This window comes from Carcharhinus amblyrhynchos, chromosome 8, assembly GCF_965287045.1.
Source record: "Carcharhinus amblyrhynchos chromosome 8, sCarAmb.v2.hapA, whole genome shotgun sequence".
Lineage (NCBI taxonomy): Eukaryota > Metazoa > Chordata > Chondrichthyes > Carcharhiniformes > Carcharhinidae > Carcharhinus > Carcharhinus amblyrhynchos.
The window spans coordinates 96,737,947-96,762,871 of NC_137331.1; the positions used below are offsets into that span (position 1 = coordinate 96,737,947).

At 42.6% G+C, this 24,925-nt stretch overlaps 1 protein-coding gene across 1 annotated transcript in view; it reads right to left on the reverse strand.

Annotated features, from left to right (window-relative positions):
• The window catches only part of LOC145346803 (corticotropin-releasing factor receptor 2-like), a 227,050-nt gene that overhangs the window by 188,568 nt on the left and 13,557 nt on the right, over positions 1-24,925 (reverse strand). Inside the window, exon 2 of the mRNA XM_080194544.1 lies at positions 8,508-8,592. Within this exon, the coding sequence (XP_080050670.1) occupies positions 8,508-8,592 (85 nt within the window). The remainder of the gene's footprint in view (positions 1-8,507; positions 8,593-24,925) is intronic.

The following is a 24,925-nucleotide window of genomic DNA, read 5'->3' on the forward strand; positions in this document are numbered from 1 at the left end:
GCAGGGCAGCAATTTGGATAATGGTTACCAGAGACTACCAAGAAGCCACAGAACATACAGTTGTAAGAGCAGGAAAGGCTGGACATTGCAAAAATGGTAAAAAGATTAAGTTTAAGTTTAAGGCCCTTTATCCAATTTATCCCTTTTGTACAAATCCAGAGTATTTGTACAAAAGGGATAAATTGCTAGCAAGATAGAGATAAATACATATGACCCAATAGACATCACAGAGAAATGGTTGAAAGGTAACCAAAACTTGGATCTAAATATTGAAAGGTATTTGACATATTAGAATTAATTCAAGTTTGCTGATGACACCATCATAGTGGATTGAATCTCAAACAATGACAAGACAGAGCACAGGAAAGAGGTAAAAAATGTGGTGAAATGGTGTGATGACAATAATCTATCCCTCAATGTCAATAGAACAAAGGAGATCATCAATGGCTTCCGGAAACGTAATGGAGGACAAACCCCTGTTTACATCAATGGTGATGAAGTGGGGAAATGGTTGAGAGCTTTCAGGTTTCTAGTTTTCAGATCACCAGCAATTTGTCCTCATCCCTCCATGCCGAAGGTTGGTTAAGAATGCTGACCAATGCCTCTACTTTCTCAGGAAGCGAAGGAAATTTGGCATGTCCTCTCTGACTCTCACCATTTTTTACAGATGCACCATAGAAAGCATATTTTCTGGATGTAGCACAGCTTGGTATGGCTCCTGCTCTGACCAAAACTACAAGAAACAATAAAGGGTTGTGAATGTAGCCCAGTCCATCACATCAACCAGTGTCCCATCCATTGACTCCATCTACACTTTCCATTGCCTCGGAAAAGCAGCCAGCAAAATCAAGGACCCCCAGACATATTCTTTTCCACCTTGTTCCATTGGGAAAAAGATACAAATTCTGAGAACACATACCAACTGACTCACGATGAGCTTCTGCCCTGCTGCCATCAGACTTTTGAATGAATCTATCATATATTAAGCTGATCTTTCTCTTCACTCTATCTGTAACAGCAACATTATATTCTGCACCCTCTCCTTTCCTTCTTCCCTATGAGCGGTATGTTTTGTCTGTACAGAATGTAAGAAACAATACTTTAGACAGTATTCCAATACATGTGACAATAATAAATCAGATCAAATCAAACTAAAGACAGGAAGCTAGGCAAAAGTGGTGGGGCACTTCTGTTAATTAAGGATGGCATTAGTTCATACTGAGAGACTGAATTGGCTTGAAAAATCAGAACGTAGAATTAGTTTGCCTAGAGATCTGAAATAGTAAACAAAAGAGGTCACTTGTGGGAATAGTTTATAGGCTTCCTGACAATAGTTGCTCTGTAGGACAGAGCATATAGGAAGTGAGGAATGTACAACATTAGTCATGGATAACTTTCATCTCCATGTAGATGGGGAGAAACAGATTGGGAAACGTAGCCTAGAAAATTAGATCATTGTGGATTTTTTGGGATAATTTCTTAAAGTAGTACCTCCTAGAGCCAACCAGGGAGCAGGCTACACTAATTCTGGTCATGCGCAATGAGATAAAATTATTCAACAAACTTATGGTACAGAAACCTCTAAATAATAGCCATCATGTTCAATTTGAAAGTGAGAAGCGTGGGTCTATGACTCGTATTTTAAATCTAAATAAAGCTAATTATGAAGGCAGAGCTGGTTAAACTAGGCCAAAAGTTAGGACAGAACAGTTGCAATGCCAGACTATTTAGAAGATATTTAATAACTCTCAGCAAGTATTTATCCTCATAAGAAAGAAAAGCTTTTTGAGAAGGATATATCATCCATAGCTAAATAAGAAAGTAAAGACTAGTTTAAATTGGATTGAAATTTAAACTGTAGAAATCTGCAAAGATTAGCGATCGATCAGAAGATTATATATACACGAAGGACCAGCAGAGAATGACTAAAAAGTTAACAATGAGGCAAAAAGCAGAGTCTGAGAAAAAGCTAGCTAGTTACATAAAAACAGATGGTAAGAGTTTCTACAAGTATTTGAATAGGAAAAAGGTAACTAAAGCTCGTGTTGGTCCTCCAGAGAGTGAGTCTGCGGAATTGACAATGGGAAACAAAAAAAAGTGGATGTATTCTGTGTCCATCATCATGGAGAAAACTTCCCAAAGATGATTTAAATCAAAGGGTGTTAGGGAGAGAGTAACTTAAATCAATATCAACAAGGAAAAGGTGCTCGGAAAACTATTAGAACTAAAGGCTGATAAGTACCCAGAACTAGATGGACTCAACCCGAAGGCCTAAGATAGTGGATACCTTGGTTATAATCTTCCAAAATTCCTTAGATTCTGGAAGAATCCCAGCAGTCTGGGAAATAGCTTGTAGAAAACCTTTACTTAAGAAAGGATGGAAGCAGAAAGCAGGAAACTATCAGCCAGTTAGCCTAACATCTTGTCACAGGGAAAGTGCTAGGATCCATTATTAAGGAGGTAGCAAAGTCAAAGTCATTAGAAGATCATAAAATGATCAGCCAGAGCGTATATCTGAAAGGGAAATCATGTTTAATGAATCTTTTAGAGTTCTTTGACAATGTAACATTCAATTTGGATAAAGGGGAATCAGTAGATGTGGTGTACTTGGTTTTCCAAAAGGCACTTGCTAAAGTACTGCCTCAAAGATTGCAACACAATATAAGAGCATATGGTCTTGGGATTAACATGTTAGCATGGATAAAGGATTGGTTAGCTAACAGGAAGCAGAAGGTAGTGATGAATGCATCTTGTCTGGATTGGCAAGCTGTAACTAATAGAGGGCCAAAGGGATTAATGCTATATCCTTAACTATTTATAATCCATATCAATGACTTGAATGAAGGGACTGAACATATGGTAGCTAAGTTTGCTGATGGCACCAAGCTGGGTAGGAAGTAAGTTATTAAGAGAAGTTAAAGAGTCTGCAAAGAGAAAGTGACAGGTTAAGTGAGGGAGCAAAAGTTTGGTCAGTAGAGAATAATGTGGGTAAATGTGAATTTGTCCATTGTGGCAGGAAGAGAAAAAGCGCCATCATTCTTGATGGGCCATGATGCAGGAACATGCTTGCCCTCATCCCCCCCACTCCCTTAATGCTGGCATATACCCCTCACAACCATCACAATGAAGGCTCAACCCCAGCTCCCCCACCCACCTCACAACCCCACTATAACAATGCAGGTACAATCCCCTTCCCCCTCCACCATCGCAATGCAGACAAAATTCCCCTCCCTGCCCTCACCATCACCACCCTCCTCCACATAAGGGCAAGCCCCACCATGGGGTTCCCTCAAGGCCCCAGCTTGGTGTCACTCCTCGGCCCGAGTTCAAACTGCCTGGTTGGCATTGCCAGGGGGCACTGCCCAGCCATTTCCCTCACCACATGAGGGCTATACTCTTCTTTCAGTCTTTGATGTGGTCATCACGACTGGCTTCTGGTTTTGGAAACCAGTAATGACTCCTGAGCATGGTGGGGGAAGAGGGGGTGGGGGAAGAGGGGGTTGGGGGGGAACGGGGAGGTGGTGGAATGGGGGGAGGCGGAGGGGTGGGGGTAGGGTGTGGGGGACAAAGGCTAGAATGTAAGGCATTAAATTGATCGTAATCAGGCTCACACCCTCATTTCAGGCAGGGGAGATCTCAGAATGAGACCTCAGAATGAGATCCCCCACGGCAAAAATCCCATTAGAGCCCTCTTGTGAGAGGTAGCTGCCGTAATGGGATCTGCGTCCACAGCAAATGTGGCCAGCAAAACACCCCCCCGTGATCTCAGTAAAACACAGAAGATCTTGAGGGGACTGGATAGAGTGGATACCAGACGTTGGTTCATCTTGTGGGGGAAACTAGATCTCGGAGACATAGGGTGGAATTCTTCTGCTGCACTGGTCTAAAAGCTGGAAATTCCTGCCCGACTGTCAATGGCATTTCACATTCCCCGCAGCCCAGCCGCTAAAATTCCAATGGTGGGCGGGATGGGAGAATTCTGGCCATAGATTAAGAAGAAGAGCACTCCCTTTTAAAAGGGATGAGGAAAGCCTTTTTCTTTCAGAGGGTGGAATTCTGGAAGGTAGTGGAGGCTGGATCTATAAGACTAATGCACTAAAAAGTATGTTCAATTTGTTTACCTCGGCGGTTTCTGTTCCTGTTCAGCGTAAGGACATTCTGAAGCAGAAAGATGGACTGCCAGAGCTGTAGTCCTGATAGTGTTTGGATCAGTGCCTCATTTTGAGTTGGCCAGATTTTAAAGGATGTTATTCTAAGCTCCAGCTTAAGCACTTATCTTGATTATGTATTCCTTGTTACAGAATGTGATCCTGTATCACATCAAGGTTGACAGGGGCTTTTCCTTTTCCTTGATATGTGATTCCCCAAAGTATCAAGTTTATTTATTAGTGTGACAAGTAGGCTTACTGTGAAAATCCCCTAGGCGCCATACTCCGCACCTGTTCGGGTACACTACGGGAGAATTTAGCATGGCCAATGCACCTAACCAGCACGTCTTTTGGTCTGTGGGAAGAAACCAGAGCACCCACAGGAAACCCATGCAGACACAGGAAGAACATGCAGACTTTGCACAGACAGTGGCCCAAGACAGGAATTGAACCCAGGTCCCTGGCGCTGTGAGGCAGTAGTGCTAACCACTTTACCACCGTGCTGCTCAGTTAGCTTCTGAACTCTAAAGGAGGAAAGAATCTTATCTTGATTGGACCCAATTATTTGGACTGTAGTATTGTGTCAGGTTAGTTAGATACTACTCAGATGCTATTAGAAGTCTAGTATAGACAAGGAGCACAAAGATCCACAATATATCCACGAATGGCAGAGCAGACTTGATGGGCTGACTGGCATAATTCTGCTCGTATGTCTGTCTGATGGCCTTGTATGTATAAGGAATCAATGGCATCTAGACAGATGGATTGGTCATTGGTGCACATATATAAATTTATATATGAGTATATCCATTTTTTTATGTATGGAGAAAGAGAAAGAGAACACAGCATTGATGCCAGCAATCTACCTTGAAGAATCCCATTCTATTGCCCATGTACCTGCTTTTTTGAACCACACTGATTTAAAGGGATTGACAAGAGCATTAAAGCCAACATTGTTACATAGTGAGGCAAATTCAATCGTGGTTTTCAAAAGACCATTGGATAATTATCTGAAGGGAAAACTTTGCAGGGCAATGGGGAAAAGGCAGGTGTGTGGAACTGGATGAGTTCTTCTTGCAAAGAACCATCACAGACACAACGGGCCTAATGGCCTCCTTCTGTGTTAGAACTATTCCATGAATCTGTGGCGTTGTTCCAAGAGAAATGGCAATGTACTAATATATTTCAGAGGAGCTGTTGTGAGAGAACCACCTTTTGTGATAATGAAAACCTTTTGTACGAGTATGTGGTGGTCGACTTGGATTGGTGGGCAGACTCATCCTGTTCCTTTGGTATCACTTGGACCACATGAAGGCCCAGTTTCACCAGCTGCAGCCAGCACAGGCTGCCCTTGGGCTGTTCTCATAAAGACTCATCGTGACCTGAAATGTGAAATTAGTACACACACACACATATTGTCTGACCTGCTGAATATTTCCAGCACTTTCTGTTTATATTTCAAACAAATCCTGCATTGGCAACTCAGTGGGTGTTAAATCCTTAATTGCTTTTGGCTTTTGCCAATCTGGTGGACGTCTCATAAGAAGCCTCAGCTTTCATTAATGAGGATTTGAAGACCTTTCTGCAACCAAAAATGGCTTAGTTAAAAATTGATATGCTGGATTGTACAAAGAAGTTGATTTATGCCATGCTTTCCCAGCCAGAAACCTGCCTGTTCGAGAGCAAGATATTGCTCCAAATGGGAATTAGAGCCAGTTGAAAATGAAGCATTCAGATAAGTTAGAGTTATGCCAAAACTAGATCATACAATCTTTGCACCGTGTCATCTTTTGAGGAGCTGGCATCCCTTTGAGCATCAGCAGAACATGTCAAGCAGTCAATGTTTCAACCACCAAAGTGTTTGATCTGCTCACATTAGATGTCACTGAGGCCAGATGTTTTATCATTATTTAATTTCTTGATAACATCTACGAGTGGTGGCATAGTGGTTAGCACTGCTGCCTCACAGTGCCATGGACCCGGGTTCAATTCCAGCGTTGGGTGAGTTTGCACATTCTCCCCGTTGTGCGTGGGTTTCTTCCAGGTGCTCTGATTTCCTCCCATAGTTGAAAGATGTGCAGGTTAGGTTGATTGGCCAGGATAAATTGCCCCTTAGTGTCAGGGGGATTAGGAGGGTAAATATGTGTGGTTATGGGGACAGGACCTGGGTGGGATTGTTGTTGGTGCAGGCTCGATGGGCCAAATGGCCTCCTTCTGCACTGTAGATTCTATGAGATTGTAAATGGTCCATTAACCCTGGGGTTAAATTTTTGAGTGTCAAAAGGTATTGGTAATTTAGTCCATTTGGAACTTTCTTGGGACATTTTCAGCTTTTGAGAAGTTTGCAAGAAACTTGTTGTGACATTGACATATGTACTCTTTGCTGAGAGCATGATTAGTTCCACAAGCTTTCATGTTGCTGTGAATCCTGTCAGTTGATTCAACAACTGTTTTAATATGTCCCAGTCAGTTTTCGGTGAGGAAAGAAATGAGAACAGGTTCCTGTTATGATGAAGCCCCTGAGAATTTCACTGTGTAACTCTATGTAGAATGGCACGGTGGCACAGTGGTTAGCACTGCTGCCTCACAGTGTCAGAGACTCAGGTTCGATTCCTGACTTGGGTCGCTGTCTGTGCCGACTCTCCATGTTCTTCCAGAGTCTGTGTGGGTTTCCTCCCGGTGCTCCGGTTTCCTCCCACAGTCTGCATGACGTGCTGGTTAGCTGCATTGGCCATGCTAAATACTCTCTCAGTGTACCTGAACAGGTGCCAGAGTGTGGCGACCGGGGGATTTTCATTGCAGTGTTAATGTAAACCTACTTGTGACACTAATAAATAAAATTGATTGAGGTTTAAAAAAACAGAAATCAAACCAACCATGACCAGAAAATGGCCAGGCAGACTAAATTGTCTGGAATAAAACCGGCAGAATGACCACAACTGGGAGGGACGAGGCCACTGGAAGATTGGAAAGCAAAAACAAGAATTTTAAAACAAAGCACGAGTGTGTGATTAGCTGCTGCCGAGTTGGATGCTGTTTGTTTGTGATTGTGGTAATATGTTTATCTCCTGCTGTTAATGTTTCAAAAGAGATGCTTTTAGGTATTCCACGTAATTCACATATGGTTCTTTCCAGGTTATTGATACATGGCGTCTATAGGATATATTCTTTCAAATACCCTTCTCAGGCTGTATTCAGACAAAAGTTCCAGAAAGCGAATACAGCTTTTCAATGCTACAGGTGTATCTTTGAAAGCTGCATTCAGTCCAACTGAGAAACCTTCTCAATTTATCTTCTTAAAACCAAATTGATGGTTAAATGAGGGATATTTGAGGTCACAACTGCATGTCTTAATTTTGCTAGGTTCAGTGTTTAGGATGAAATCTGAAACAATGTTTTCATACTTTACACAAGTTACCACTCCTAATATAAAGCCTGTTGTTGGTGAGGTCCTTCAGTGTAAGCAAAAATGGAGTTGGATGGTTGGTGTTGGATTGATATTGGTGACATAGTGGCTAGCACTGCCCTCCTCACAATGCCAGGGACCCATGGTCGATATCAGCCTTGGGTAACTGTGTGGAGTTTGTACACTCTCCCCATGTCTGCATGGGTTTCCTCTGGATGCTCCGGTTTTCTTTCACAGTCTGAAAGACGTACTGGTTACGTGCATTGGTCAGGCTAAATTCTCCCTCAGTGTACCCGAACAGGTCCTGGAGTGTGGTGACTAGGGGATTTCCATAGTGACCTCATTGCAGTGTTAATGTAAGCCTACTTGTAATAACTAAACTTAGGTGTGAAGGTTCATTTACCGTACTGTAAAATTAGTGCATGGTTAAAAATGGTTTAATTAAGCTTGTGCCTAATGAATAATTTGTATTGGATAACACTGAATTATATTTTCCATTGCACCAGCTTTAGTTTTCACTAAAGCCACCTTGTGGGCTCTGCAGTTTCCGATTAGTGCCAATTAGAGGTAACCTTATGATCTATACCCATTTCACAACCTAAAGACATGTCAATATTTGATTACTGTACTTGCAGCTGGGAGATTCCACCTGGTAGATTTACATTAGGATAACTTGACTGCCAACAATGCAAATTGAAGACATTTGTTCATTAAATCAACTTGCCAAATGCCATTCATTTGAAGCGTTCCTCACTCACCCATTAGTTCAAAAATGTAACTTATTCTGATCTTATTTTACTTAAAAAAATAAACAGATCCATGTGTTTAAACGGGGCTTGTTTCTTTTATTGTCTTTAAAATCACAATTCTCACTCGAATTGATCCTAAACTTGACAACCAGAATACAAGGCAGGATTGAACATGTTAGGCCCCCTTAACGATATAAAGTGTACCTGTAACATTGTATAAAGATGATAAGGCCTCACAGTACTGTTCTAGTAGAGATGTGAGCAATGATGAAAAACATGGCAGGATGATCTGTGAAAAGGGAATAAAGAGAAAGAGCTTACATTTAAATTCAGATAAAATACAGAATCGTACATGGCAGCAAGTAAAATATACATGCACCACCATTCTTCACAATTCCAGATTATCCACTTGGGCCTCTACAGCTGTTAAGTGGAGATAGAACATGCATTTGTAAGATGCCTTTCTTATCCTCAAAGCTCTTTGCAAGTACGTTTGAAGTGTAGTCACTTCCACAATGCAGGGAGGTGTGCCAGCCACCTCGCACAAATAGGGTTGCTAACTCCAGCTGGGTATATTCCGGGAGACACCAGCTTTCACAGAATCCTGGCAATGTGACACAAGCAGCTGTGCCTGTCATGGGGTTTCAAAGTCCAAAGCCTTGGACACTAGGCAGCGGGCATTGACAGATAGCTGCCTTGAGTTCTCTTCCTTGGTCGATGGCTGCCCTGGCCTGCTCCCTCCTGATGAGTATAATAACAGCCTCACGTGCTCCATCCCCGGGACCGTGGCCTCGCTCCTGTTTCCTGAAGAAGTGCCGACTCCTCTGCCAACTCCCATCTCACTCACACCAGCGCTGGTGGGAAAACATCACAGTAAGAAGTCTCACAACACCAGGTTAAAGTCCAATAGGTTTATTTGGTAGCAAATGCCACTAGCTTTTGAAGTGCTGCTCCTTCATCAGATGAAAGGGAGTTCTGATCACAAACAGGGCAGAGAAAGACACAAACTCAATTTACAGAATAATGATTGGAATTCAAGTCTTTACAGTTAATCAAGTCTTAAAGGTGACTTTATGACACATGACAGTGCAGAATCACTGAGCAGAGCCTGATAGCCAAGTTCTGCACACATGAGAATGGCCTCAAACGGGATCTTGGGTTCATGTCACACTATCTCTAACCCCCACAACTTGCCTGGACTTGCAAAATTTCACTAACTGCCCTATCTGGAGACAATACACATCTCTTTAACCTGTGCTTAATGTTCTCTCCACTCACATTGTCTGTACCTTTAAGACTTGATTAGCTGTAAAGATTCACATTCCAATCATTATTCATGTAATGAGTTTGTGTCTTTATATGCCCTGTTTGTGAACAGAACTCCCACTCACCTGACAAAGAAGCAGTGCTCCGAAAGCTGGTGGCATTTGCTACCAAATAAACCTGTTGGACTTTAACCGGGTGTTGTGAGACTTCTTCCTGTGTTTACCCCAGTCCAACATCGGCAACTTCACATCGGGAAAACAGCGTGCAGGCAAGTAGTGACACATCTGAGCTGAGGCCACATGCATAACCATGACATAATGTGTTAAGCTAACAAACTGGCTGCACCTGTACTGAGTGGTGCCTCGCCTGCCTGGGCAAGCCCATTCAATGGAAGGGAACTCCTTCGCTGCCAGGGTGGGAGTCTATTGACTGATGGGGAATCCTAATATTTTAAAATCTCCAGGACTACTTTTAATAGCCGCCAGGAGGTTGGGAGCGATTCCAGCAATTTCTAGCCATTTTGGGAAGGTTGGCAAACCTACACACAAAGCAAGGCCTTACAAAAAGTAAGTGACAAATTATTTTCCCCTGGGTGCTCTAGTTTCCTCCCACATTCCAAAGATGTGCAGGTTAGGATTGGCCATGATGAATTGCCCCTTAGTGTCAGGGGGATTAGCAGGGTAAATATGTACAGTTACAGAAATAGGGCGAGGGTGGAATTTTGTCGTGGCAGGCTAAATGAGCTGAATGGTCTCCTTCTGTCTGCACTGTAAGGTTTTTATGATACTAAATTATGATTTATTGTATTGGTGTTCATTGAGAGAGAGAGACTGCAGAATGCTGTGATACAGAGGTGTTGGGGGGACCAAACAGCCCGTCTACCCAATCATAGATCATAGAAGATCATAGATGATAGAATCACTGCAGAAGGAGGCCACTTGGCCCATCAAGTCTGTACTGGCCACAATCCCACCAAGGCCCTATCCTCATAACACCAAGCATTTACCCTTCTTGATCCCCCTGACAATAAGGGTCAATTTGACATGGCCAATCCGCCTAACCCACACATCTTTGGCCTTCAATCCTTCAAGCACCACCTGCCCTACACTTGGCATTCTGTGGATCACACATTGGACTTTCTATCCAATTCAGATCCCATTAAACTGGAATGGAAACAAGTCACCCTCAATCCTGAGGAATTCGTTAAGAAGGAGAATGATATTAGTGTCTTTATGACATCAGGAGAAATCCCTTGCTCTTATTCAGATAATAGCATCTTCAACTAAGAGAGCAGACAGATCCTCAGTTTAATCCCTTAATTGAAACACAACAGCTCAAACACAGCAAAACGGATGATCCCAAATCTTTCATGGAAATTGGAATTTGTTGCAACAGATCCAGGCTTCTATTTCTAGTCCAGTAAAATAACCACCATGCTAAAGTTTAAAGTTTATTTATTAGGCTCACATTAACACTGCAATGAAGTTGCTGTGAAAATCCCCTAGTCACTACACCACGTCAGACCCTCAAAATACCTGGAATTGATGAAATGATGAAAAACTTTTGTGTTAATTCTTGATTCATTTTGGGGGACAGTACTATTCCTTGAGATTAAAATGGTCTGGGTAAAAATCAATGTAGAAAGTTTCCCAGGTATGTCTTATCCACAAGTAGTAGTTCAAACCAATTCAGACAATTACAGTCTTTTCGATCAACTCCCGATTTTTGTAAAGTGATGGACGGAAGGTATTGTTGACATTGCTATCCAATGGCATTGCTGCAGCAATAACCTGTGCGCTGATGTTCAAGACCACTCAGATCTGACCTCATTGCAGACTTGGTCCAAACATGGACAAAAAAGCTGAATTCAAAGTGGATGGTGGTGGGGGTAGGTGGAGGGCTGGGTTGGGGGGTGGGGGCTTGGGGGGGCAGTGGGTGCAGAGAGGGGGGATGGCAAAGTAGAGGGTGCGGGTGTTAAGAGTGGCTGTTCTTGAAATCGAGGCATCATTTGACAGGGTATCACATCAATGAGGCCCGGTAAAATTGAACTCAAATAGGGGAAATGCTCAAGAAGCTCAACACCATCTGGGATGAAGCAGCCCACTTATTCAACTCCCCATCTACCAATTCAGACATTCACTCTTTCCACCACCAATTCACAATAGATACAAGAACACAGGAAATAGAAGCAGGAGCAGGCCACCACACCCTTCAGGCCTGCCCTGCTATTCAGCACGATCATGGCTATTCTATGCTGGCCTCAACTCCTTTTCAATGTTATTTCCCCAAAGCCTTCATTCCTTGATCGATCAAATATTGATTCACCACCACTTACAATAACTCTAATGATACAGCCCCCACCAACCTTCGGGGCAGAGAATTCCAGAGATTCACCACCCTCTGCAAGAAAGAATTTCTACGCACTTCAGTTTTAAATGAGCATCCCTTTATCTTTGACCATAAGGCCATAAGATATAGGAGCAGAATTAGGCCATTTGACCCATCAGGTGTGCCCCACCATTCGATCATAGCTGATACGTTTCTCAACCCCTTTCTCCCATCTTCTCCTGGAAACCTTTGACCTTTTTAGCAATCAAGAACTTATCTAGCTCTGTCTTAAATACACTAAATGACTTGGCCTCCACAGCCTTCTGTAGCAATTAATTCTATGGATTTACCACCATTTTGTAGCTATGTCTCCTTGTTCCAGACTCTCGCACTCATTAAAAGATCTCACCAATCACCCTGTCAAGCCCTCTCAGGATCTTATTTCACAGAATCACAGAATACTACAGTGCAGAAGAGGCCCTTTCACCCCTCGGCCCATCGAGTCTGCATCGATGCATGAAATGCCTTGACCTGTCCACCTAAACCCACTTGCTAGCACTTGGCCCATAGCTTTGAATGTTATAGCATGCCAAATACTCATCCAGGTGCTTTTCAAAGGATGTGAGGCATCCTGCCTTCACCACATTCCCAGACAATGCATTCCAGACCGTCACCACCCTCTGAGTAAAAATGTTTTTCCTCAAATCCCCCTATATCTCTCACCCCTCACTTTTAACATATGTACCCTTGTAACTGACCCTTCAACTAAAGAGAACAGCTGCTCCCTATCCACACTGTCCATTTCCCTCATAATCTTGAACATCTCTGTCTTCTCTGCTCCAGGTAACTACAGGCCGGTTAGCTTAACATCCATAGTTGGGAAAATGCTGGAATCTATCATTAAGGAAGAAATAGCAGGACACCTGGAAAAGAATGGTTCAATCAAGCAGGCACAACATGGATTCATGAAGGGAAAGTCATGTTTGACTAATTTACTGGAATTTTATGAAGATATAATGAGTGTGGTCAACAGAGCGAAACCGGTTGATGTGGTATATTTAGATTTCCAGAAGGTGTTTGATAAGGTGCCTCACAAAAGGTTGCTGCATAACATAAAGGTACACGGAGTTAGGGGTAAAGTGTTAGTGTGGATTGAGGATTGGCTATCTAACAGAAAGCAGAGAGTCGGAATAAATGGGTACTTTTCTGGTTGGCAATCGGTGACTAGTGGTGTGCCGCAGGGATCGGTGCAGGGGTCTCAACTGTTTACCATATACATAGATGATCTGGAGGAGGGGACCGAGGGTAACAAAGTTTACGGATGACACAAAGATGAGTGGGAAAGCAAGTTGCGTGGAGGACACAAAGTCTGCAGAGAGATTTGGATAGGCTAAGTGAGTGGGCAAGGATCTGGCAGATAGGGTATAACATTGTTAAGTGTGAGGTTATCCACTTTGGAAGGAATAATAGTAAAATGGACTATTATTTAAACAGTGAAAAATTACAACTTGCTACTGTGCAGAGGGACCTGGGGGTCCTTGTGCATGAATCACAAAAACTCAGTTTGCAGGTGCAGCAGGTGATCAAGAAGGCAAATGGAATGTTGGCCTTTATCGCGAGGGGGATGGAGTATAAAAGCAGGGAGGTCTTGCTGCAATTGTACAAGGTACTGGTGAGGCCGCACCTAGAGTACTGTGTGCATATTTGGTCCCCTTGTTTAAGAAAGGATATATTAGCTTTGGAGGGAGTACAGAGAAGGTTCACCAGGTTGATTCTGGAGATGAGGGGGTTAGCTTATGAGGAGAGATTGAGTAGACTGGGCCTGTACTCATTGGAGTTTAGAAGATTGAGGGGAGATCTTATAGAGACATATAAGATAATGAAGGGGCTAGACAGGGTCGAAGAAGTGAGGTTATTTCCAATTACAATGGAAACAAGAACTAGGGGGCACAGCCTCAAAATACAGGGGAGTCAATTTAGAACAGAGTTGAGGAGGAATTTCTTCTCCCAGAGGGTAGTGAATCTTTGGAATTCTCTGCCCATTGAAGCAGCAGAGGCTATCTCGTTAAATGTGTTTAAGTCACAGATAGATAGATTTTTGACCTATAAGAGAATTAAGGGTTATAGGGAGCAGGTGGGTAAGTGGAACTGAACCACTATCAGATCAGCCATGATCTTATTGAATGGCGGGGCAGGCTCGAGGGGTTAGATGGCCTACTCCTGCTCCTATTTCTTATGTTCTTACGTTCAGAGAAAACAACCCAAGCCTATCCAACCTCTCTTCATAACTTAAAGGTTATGAAGCATCCTGGTAAATCTCCTCTGCACCCTGTCCAGTGCATTCACATCCTTCCTATAGTGTGGCGAACAGAACTGTACACAGTACTCCAGCTGTGGCCTCACCAAAGTTCTACACAACTCCACCATGACCTCCCTGCTTTTGTGGTCTATACCCCAATTGATAAAGGTGATTGTGCCATATACTTTTTTCAGCACCATGGAACATCAGTTCATAGAATTATTGAATGATATAACGCATAAAAAACCATTCAACCCAACACTCCTGTGTTAGCTCTTGTAAAGTGAATCACTCCCCTGTTTTTTCCCCATAGTTTTGTACCTTTTAAATTCTTTTCTAAGTATGTATCCAGCTCCTTTTGGTGGGAAAAGAAACTATCATGTCTGCTTCCACCACCCTCTCAGACTGCGCATTTAAGATAGTAACAACTCACTGTATAAAAGCAGCTCATCAGCCCTGATTATTGTGCCATGCGCATTAAATCTTGTGTCCTCTGGTTAAAGGTTCTTTGCCAACAGAGATAGATTGTCCACAAGTGCTCTGTCAAAGTCCTTCATAAATTTGAACACCTCTATTTTATTTCCCTTGGTTGTCTCTGGTCTGATGAGAACAATTCCAGCTTCTCTTATTTCATCCTATTACATGTCGTCTTCTGCCTTCCCCTCCACCCCCCCACCCCCTGCCCCCCGCCGCCAATCCAAAGCATTGATATCCTTCTAAAGGTCTGGTGTCTCAAATTGCTGCAGCTGCAGGTTAGTCAGTAACTTACAACAGTTTCACATTATTTCCTTTCTTTCATTATCTGTTCCTCTATTTATTAAGCCTAGGGTACCATTTTAAATAACTTTATTAACTTAAGAGCATAACACATTGGAGCAGGAGTGGACTATCTAGCTTGCTTCGCCATTTAATATGATCATGCCTGATCTTGGGTTTAAACTCTACTCTCCCACTCCTTCCCATATCTCTAGATTCCCTGAGGGACAAAAAAAAATCAATCTCACTCTTAAACATATTCAATGATGGCACATTCACAACTGTCAGTGGTAGAGAATTCCAAAGATTCATAACAGTTTTGAGTGAAGAAATTTCTCCCACATCTCAGTCCAAAACGACGAACTCTTTATCTTTTTCTCCATCATAAGGTCGAAAGTGGGGATAATTGCAGAATGTTCAGCACCATTTGCAACTCCTCAGGCACTGATGCAATTCACGTTCAAATGCAACAAGATCTGGACAATATCCAGGTTTTGGCTGACAAATGGCAAATAACATTTGCTCCACACAAATGCCAGGCAATGACCACCACTAATAAGAGACACTTTGACCACCGTCCCTTGACATTCAATGGGATAACCATCACTGAATCCCCCACCGCTAACATCCTTGGGATTAACAGTGACCAGAAACTCAACTGGACTCACCACATAAACACAATGGCTACAAGAGCAGGTCAGAGGTTAGGAATACTGCAGTGAGTAAATCACCTCCTCACTCCCCAAAGCTTATCCACCATCTACAAGACATAAGTCAGGAGTGTGATGGAATACCCCCACTTGCCTGGATGGAGGCAGCTGCAACAACATTCAAGAAGCTTGATATTATCCAGGACAAAGCAACCGGTTTAATTGGCACCACATCTACAAACAGTCAATACCTTCACCACCGACACTCAGTCGCAGCAGTGTACACTATCTACAAGATGCACTGTAGCAATTCACCAAAGATCCTTACACAGCACCTCCCAAACCCACAATCACTTCCATCTAGAAGGACAAGGGCAGCAGATAAATGAGAAAAACCACCTGCAAATTCCCCTCCAAGCCACTCACCATCCTGACTTGGAAATATATCACCAATCCTTTGCAGTTGCTGAGTCAAAATCCTGGAATTCCCTCCCTAATGTTATTGTGGGTCAATCCTCAGAACATGGACTACAGCGATTCAAGAAGACAGCTCAACCTTCTCATGGGCAGCTAGGGATGGGCAATAAATGCTGGCCAGCCAGTGATGCCCATATCCCATGAATGAATAAACTAACTATCCGGAAACTGTACTTCCTGTATTGGATTCCTCAATTGGGAAAGTGACAAGCTGCAATTTGTGTTCGAGCAGGGAAAAGTATTTGTTAAACTTGAGTAAGAATAATGAGCTGCCTTGTGACATAGATGATAGGGTTTTTTCTGTTGGTTCACCATGTCCACCTATGAATGTATTTTGCCCAAGACATATAAAAGTGATCTCCCCTTGTACCCTATCTTATCTACGGCACACTTTGCACACATGAATTGACCAAATGGTTGGGTGAGTTTTCCACATACATGGTAAAGGATTCTTTCATATTTGCAAAGGCTATACATGACCTGAATATTAATGTTATTATTAATGTTAATGTTTAAGTGTCCAACCAGCGCAAAAATGGAAGAGTTGCTGATCTGTTTTTTCGGTGAGTTTTCACACCCAATCATGTGCACATGGTGCATGGAAAAATGGCCTGGACCATTTCTAGCTGCTATAGGCAGTGGGTGAGGTTTAATTCACCAGCTAGCCTGTAGAAAGAGCTATTGCACTTGCACAGACTTCCATGCCTTCACATGCACAATAGCAACTGCAGAGGGAGCTATTGCACATGTACACACTTTTGATTATGTACATGTGCAATAGCAGCAGCAGAGGTCTGGCAGAAAGAGAGAGAACTGTCAGGCCCCTGCTGCTGGAGCCAGCCTGAACAAACCATCCTGCAATCGTCAGGGCTCGCGGACAATTTCAAGCCCCTATCCGGCCGAAATGTAACCCTCACCACTCCTGCTGATTTCCAGACCAATTGTGCCCTTCCCTGTAAAGATCAATGGGCCCCCCTCCCTGCCACCAATCATTTGCAGACAGCACAGCAACCCCCTCCCCTCTTCCCCCCAAATTGGATTGCCCCTTCAGGCCCTGCACACCAAGGGCCCCACCCTTTTTAAGCCCTGCCCCCAAAGTCCCCACCCTGTATAAGCACTGCCCCATAGCCCCTGCCCCGATAAGCACCACCCCATTGACCACACCCCCTATAAGCCCCACACCTCATAGGCCTTCCATTCATAAGCACTATCCCATGGCAGTGTCCAGTGGATAATACTAAGGTGTCAGGTGGGCACTACTGAGGTGCCAGGCTGGCAGTGCCAAGGTGCCAGGCAAGCACTGTCCGAGAGGAACCACCGTTACTTTTGGCCTCCCCAGGGGGCCTCAATGGCCTCTGGTTCTACTGGTGAGGCCAACATAACTGTTCCCCATTCCTAAGAAGCAAATTTTTCCTCACCCAGTGAGGCCATGAGGGCAAGTGAGCCAGGATGATTGAACGCCAGGCTCACTAATGCCGTGTAAATTAACATGAGAACATATGTAAATAAATTATTTCGCCCATTTCCAGCAAGAGGTTGACCTCGCTGGAAATCTGGCTCTCATAAGATTGTGAAAACTGAGAAATCGGGTGTGGTCCTGATTTCTTGGCTCTTGCGTAATTTTACAGGCTGCTGGATGGGCCATACCATTAAACTTCCACCCACAGACATTTGTGCTGTTGCATGACAATCTGGACACACCACCATTTTCTGAATCTGTGTCTCACTGAACTTGTGAATTTAGCGACTCATGAAATTGGGTTCAGCTTTAATGACACTATGAATGCTCAAATATTTCATGTTGCCTCTAGGTTCTCTTGTCATTCATATTTTTGGTGATTTCCATGAAGAAACGTGTTATTCAATGGAATGACCCCTAACCTCCTCTTCCTTGCATATTTCCGATAGGTCGATGATACATTTACCACATTTGAAACTGCTGCGGCCATTTTGTCAATAGGACCTGAGACATTTGCTCACTATACAAACCTGATGCCAATACGCAACCCATCAAAACTGCAAGATCATGGATACCCTAATCATTGCATGCTTGTGGCATACCCATGAATGGGCTTAAGGCCACAATTTTTGCACTGGGATAGGGTTCAGCTTACCTCAAGTTACCCTGGCAGAGTAAAGTATCTCAAAAGCTGGAGCAACAGATGAAGCTGCCCATTTCAGGCAACACGTATGGCGGAGCAGGCTAAAAGGCCAAATTGTATACTCTTGCTTCTAGTTTTTACAAATAGTTTTTTTCCATGAACAAGATGCTGCCATCTAGGCAAAAAGATCTAACTACCACAGAAATGAATAACGTGGCAGATGAATTCAGAGCCACTGCGATGCCAGGTATGTAGGCCGTTTGACAGGCAATCTCTTTTTTTCAACAATACTCAAGTTCTGTACCACCAAGCAACTAGTTCAGGAGATATTCCTGTGAGTTAAAACATTTTGCACGTCTATGATCCAGTTAAGCAACAAACTGATTCAAGCAAAGATAATCAGGTATCCACCTCAGTAATGGACAGAACAGAGGCAGCGAAAAGATCTGCAGAACTTCTAAATCTCACAAAGGACCGGGTACTCAGGATGATTCTGAAGGGTTAATGAAACCTGACACCCAGTTAAATATACCTGCTGGTGCAGCAAACAGCACAAGAGATAACAGCAGATGACAACTGCAGAAACCCAGGCAACTGAGTTCAAAAGAGCATTTAAAAACCCAAGGTGACTGGAATAATATGAATTGTGAATTATATAGAAACTCAAAATGTTAAAAGGAAAATTGGAAGTCCAAAATGAAAATCATAGAATCCCATAGTGCAGAACGAGGCCATTTGGCTCATCAGGTCTGCACTGACTCTCTGATAGGACGTCTTCCCCAGGCTGTCTCCACCACATTACCTCTGGAACCTCGTACATTTACCATGGCTAATCCATCTAACCTACACATCTTGAGGCACTAAGGAGCAATTTAGCATGGCCAATCCACCCAACGTGCACATCTGTGGGAGAAAACTGAGGCACCCAGAGGAAACCCACGCAGACACAGGGATAACATGCAAACTCCACATAGACAGTCAGTCACTCAACGCCGAATTGAATCCTGATCCTTGGCACTGTGAAGTAGTAGTGCTACCCACTGTGCCACCAAGCCACCTGGCAATATTGCTTGGAAGCAACTGAATTAAATTTGATCTGAATGGGATCAGGAGAAACTGAAAGATTTTAAAATGTTCAAAGGCCAGAAATAGCACAGTTATTTGCTTGAGCATAAAAGAATATCCATCTGATATACTTAAAGAAACTGAAGAGGATTTGGACCAAATAATGAATGAATTGGTGGCACAAAAGGAGACAATTTTTAACTTGTGAACTTAGAAATGAGCATAACTTCCTTGTCCTTGTGCTCTATGCACTTATGAATAAAGGCCAGGATAATATATGCTTTATTAACTGCTCTCTTCACCTGTCCTGCTACCTTCACTGACATACTCATATATACCAAGGTCCATCTGTTCCTGCACCCCCATAAGAATTGTATCCCCCTTTTTATATTATGTCTTCATGTCCTTCCTACAAAAATACATCTTCTCTGCACTGAACTTCACCTGCCACCTAACTGTCCACTCCACCAACTTGTCAATGTCTATTTGAATTCTACCCTTTCCACTTCCTAGTTTACAATGCTTCCAAGTTTTGTATCGTCCACAAATTTTGAACTTGTCTCTTCCACACCAAGCTCTAGAGCATTAACATATGTTAGGAAAAGCAAGTGTTTCATTGCTGGCCCCTGGGGATCACAAATACAAATCTTCCTCCAGCCTGAGCACTATCCATTGTTCATTACTGTCTACACCTGATTATTTAGGCCCCAGTGCCCCTGCAATTTCTATTCACCCTTCCTTCAATATCCTTGGATGTAGCTCATCTAGTCTCAGTTTCTTGTCAAGTACCAGCAATCTATTCAACACTCCCTCCTTATCAATTCTTCTCGGGACATGGTTTCCTCGTCTGCCACCATATCCTGGTTAGCATCTACCTCCTTGGCAGATGCTACCCAGGACAGATGCAAAGTATTTGTTTACTACGTCAGCCATGTTCTTCTGCCTCCATGTGTAAATTCCCTTTTTGGTCACTAATCGGCCTTACTCCTCCTTTTACATCCTTTTTACTATTAATATGCCTAAAGAAGACTTTGGATTCCCCTTTGTTAGCTGCCAGTCTTTGCTCATAATCCCTCTTGGCTTCTCTAATTATATTTTCACCTTCTCTCTGAATCTTCTGTATTGCTCTTAGCTCTCAACTCTATTTGCTACCTGACACCTGTCACAAACACATGTTTTCTACCTTATCTTCATTTCTGTCTCCTTTTTCATTCCGGGATGTTGAATTTGTTTGCCCTACATTTCCCTTTTAAGGGAATATATATTGACTGTGTCTGGACCATTTCTATTTTGAATGTAGCTCCATTGTTCAGCTACAGTTTTTCCTGCCCACTTCCCATTCCAATGTAACCGGCCCAGCTCCTTTTTTGCCCCATTGAAGTTGGCTTTCACCCATTTCATTAATTTTACTCTGCATTGCCTATTTACCTTTTCTATCATGATCCTAACCTTACAACTCAATTATTGGTGTCTCTTAAATGTTCTGCACTGACACTTGACCTACTTAGCCTGCCTAAATTCCCAGAACCAAGTCCAACAGTGTATCCACTGCAACAGAAAATTTTTCTGAACATAATCTAGGAACTTTTGCCCTTCTCTGCCCTTTATCCTTTATGACACCATTGGCACTGTCTACATTCAGGTAATTAAAGCCCTCCCATTAAAACTGCCCTACGGTATTTGCATCTCTGTAATTTCCCTAGTAAGTAACCTGAGGTGACAAGATGGCAGATGAAAACTTTACCCTTGAGAACAGCTGGGACTGAGAAGAATTAAAATAGTTTCCAGAGAACTGTGGCAGACGTACTAGTGGTCCCTACAGGAATAAATACTTTAAGATTGATGTGTCTTATAAGAAAAAGGCTTATGGAAAGTAAGCAGTAAAACTGAGTGCGTAACACCCAGAGTTTAAGCTGTGGCGTTAAGACTGCTTGTTTTGTTTATTACATTTAAATTCAATAAAGTTTGAGTTGTGTTAGGAAGTGTGGAAACTTACAATGTAGTTCTGTTGATTGTATTACTGATGTTCAGATTTCTCTTTAAATGTTAATGGTCCCTTACAGGATCGTAACGAAATTATAACTTCCAGGATGGTTTTGAATGATATCATTTGGTTTGTATTGCCTCTCCTTTTCTTTCTACTAAATGCGTCACTTTACACTTGTTTGCAGTCAGAGAATCCCTACAGTGCAGGAGGGGGCCATTCGGCCCATCAAGTCTGCATCAACCACAATCCCATGCAAACCCTAACCCTATGATCCCATGCATTTATCCTAGCTGGTCTCCCTGACACTAAGGGGCAATTTAGCAAGGCCAATCCACCTAACCAGCACATGCTTATTGTACCAGTCTTCCTGAAGCTTTCTACTCTCCTCTTCTTTGTTTACTAAAGCTCCAAGTTTATATCATCTGTAAACGTTGAAATTATGTCCAAGTATTTACTGTACCTCAAAGCTGTCAAAGGGTTTCATTCTGCATTTGCCCCTGTTATACCTGTGACAGAGGTGGCCCTATGCCATCTGGGAAGCCTGGCAGTTTCTGTCAGGTAATCAGGAGAAGGTCTCCTATGTCAGTTTTCTGTGCCCATTGGAGGCACCCTGCCCTTCTGAGATCACACTCCCCCCTTTACCCTTCCCCCCATCCTCTCAAACTTGAATCTCCAGCCCCCCTCAACTTCCTTAAGTGAAGGAGGAGGAAATCACCTCCTTCACTTAACCTTGCTGTCTGGCTCAAGTGACAATCTCCACTGGGGACTGTCTGTAGTCGTAGCAATGGCCACTACTCCCATCAAAGACCAGGGGAGGGTGGGCTCCCATCAATGTTTTCGCCTAAGGGGAGGTATGACGGTGGTCTGTAAAATCCAGCTACATGATATAGTTCCTTCTAATCTGAACAAACAACTGCTCATCACTGCTCTCTGTTTCTCATTGAAGTAATACATTGACTTTTAAGGATTAGAGACATATAATAATATAACATCAATTGGTTATTTATACAGCAATGCAATGCATGCACCAGTCAGTAGGTGTCAGGTTTCTCAGTATTGTTTATAACTAACTGTGATTGCATTAATAATTACATTTGAAAAGGGGCTAGTTTCAATTTACAATCTAGAAATTTTAGTTTAAATACAGGCCAAGTCCTGAGCTCCAAACTGCTCATCCTTATGTCTATGCAATTTTATTTTACTTTTAAAGTTGCATTTTTTTTCATGCAGCACAAGATTCAGTGGAATTTAGAAGACTGAGAGGGGAACTCATAGAAACTTATAAAATTCTAACAGGGTTAAATAGAGTAGATTCAGAAATAATATTCCCAATACTGGGGGGGAGTCCAGAACAAGGAGTCATAGTTTGAGGCGAGGAGAAATTTCTTCACCCAGAGAGTGGTGAATGTGTGAAAATCACTACCACAGAAGTAGTTGAGGCCAAAATGTTGTCTGACTTCAAGAATAAATTAGACATAGCTCTTGAGGCTAAAGAGATCAAGGGATTTGGGGATAAGGAGAGGATCAGGATATTGAATTCAATGATCAGCTATGGTCAAAATGAACAGCAGAGGGGACTCGAATGGCCTACTCCTGCTTCTAATTTCTGTGTTTCTTCGTTTCTATTCTTATATGGAATTTGTGGCTCCCACTTCACCGACCAATCAAAATATCTGTGCATATAAATAAAAATATAAAAGGTATATCACAGTCTTTGTCCCAGTAGATTCACGGCTGGCAGATATTGGCTTGATTCTATAGAACACAAAATAGGACTAGTCATTGTCGCAGAAAGCTGTTTAGATATGGGACTGATACTGAGAACTTGAACAATTTTTAATTAGAATGGAGAAATGGAATCAGTCCGGAAATATATTTTAGTCCCAACAAAAATGGGCAGATTGCACAGATCAATGACACCCCCTTAAATAAACCAGCAGCATTTTATTTATTGGGAGTTTTTTAAGTCAATTTCAGTCAATGCTGTCAAGTTCACAGCAGCTGTGCTCAATTACAACATACTTTTTTTTAATGTTTTCTAGAATTGATTTGCAGCATTTAATAAAATGATTAGGGGGTATAGAGTAAAATGGTTAAGAAATAAATTATTTTATATGGATCAAGTGCCAAGAGAAAAAGATTCCAACATTTTTAATTTGACTTAAATGTTTCAAAATGTCTAACTTTTTTTTAATGATTTTTGTTCTTGCTTAAACTTTCCATTGCAAACATGTTTCCCGGCCTCTGCATGTCATAATGACTTTTTCAACATGCATCCTCCTTATTTTCTCTGACAGTTCTCTCTGCACCCAATGCACTGGCTCACAGGGATTTGATTCCACAGGTGCCAGATGCTGTCCAAATTTTCCCCAACTGGTCACTCTTATCTGTTAGTCTGAATAGTGAGTGTTGACAGAGGGAATGGCCATGGCTTGTCAGGGAAGCACAGCTTAACCTTCTCCTCATCTGACCTCCTCTTGTGAGGACCCTTCCAGTACTGCCTGCTAAGTCTGGATCTGGCTGATATTCCCTTCCCTGCCTAAGAGGATAAGGATTTATTTTCACCTTCAGTGACAAGCAGTTTCAATGAATTGGCAGGAGGTGCAGGATTGGGGGAGGGTGGGGGGTGGTGGGGATGGGAGCGATGGGGAGGGTGGATGGGGGAAGCACATTTGGAGGTATATTTGCCACAGTGAAAAGCAAAAGCTACCATGCAGAGCTTAGTAAAGCATTGAATCAAAGATCCTCACAGTTTGATTATAGTTAAGAAAGCCCACCAACGCTTCTACTTTCCCAGGAGACTAAGGAAATTTGGCATGTCTGCTATGACTCTCACCAACTTCTAAAGATGCACCATAGAAAGCATTCTTTCCGGTTGTATCACAGCTTGGTATGGCTGCTGCTCTGTCCTAGGCCACAATAAATTACAAAATGTCGCGAACAAAGTCCAGTCCACCAAGCAAACCAGCCTCCCATCCTTTGACACTGCCTACACTTCCCGCTGCCTTGGTAAAGCAGCCAGCATAATTAAGGACCCCATGCACCCTGGACATACTCATTTCCACCTTCCTCCTTTTGGAAAAAGATACAAAAGTCTGAGGGCATGTATCAACTGATTCAAAAGTAGCTTCTTACCTGCTGCCATCAGACTTTTAAATGGATCTACTCACACTAAGTTGATCTTTTTCTACACCCTAGGTAAGACTGTAACATTATATTCTGCATGCTCTCCTTTCCTTCTCTATACACAGTATGCTTTGGCTGTATAGCATACAAGAAACAATACTTTTCACTGTATACTAACACATGTGATAATAATAATAAATAAATCACATCAAATAAATCAAGTTTCGCATCACAAAGAAAGAAAAGCACTTATTTCACACCCTTCAGTACCTTAGTACTCCTCAAATTGCTCTACAATCAATTAAGCATTTTTGAAATGTAATCATTGGTAGAAAGCACAGCAACTAATTTGTGCGAAACAAGCTGGTGACCCGCAAATTAATAATACTCAAAATGAAATTGGATCTGTAATCACTCACAGCTTCCTTTAGGCTGAGGTTATGTCAAGAGCCTGTGCCTGTCCCGGAGAATGGGCTGGGTGAGCTGTAATGTAAAAGATTACTCGCTAATGTATTTTCATTGATGTTCGTTAAGGGATACATATTGGCCAGGATACTGGAGAGAAT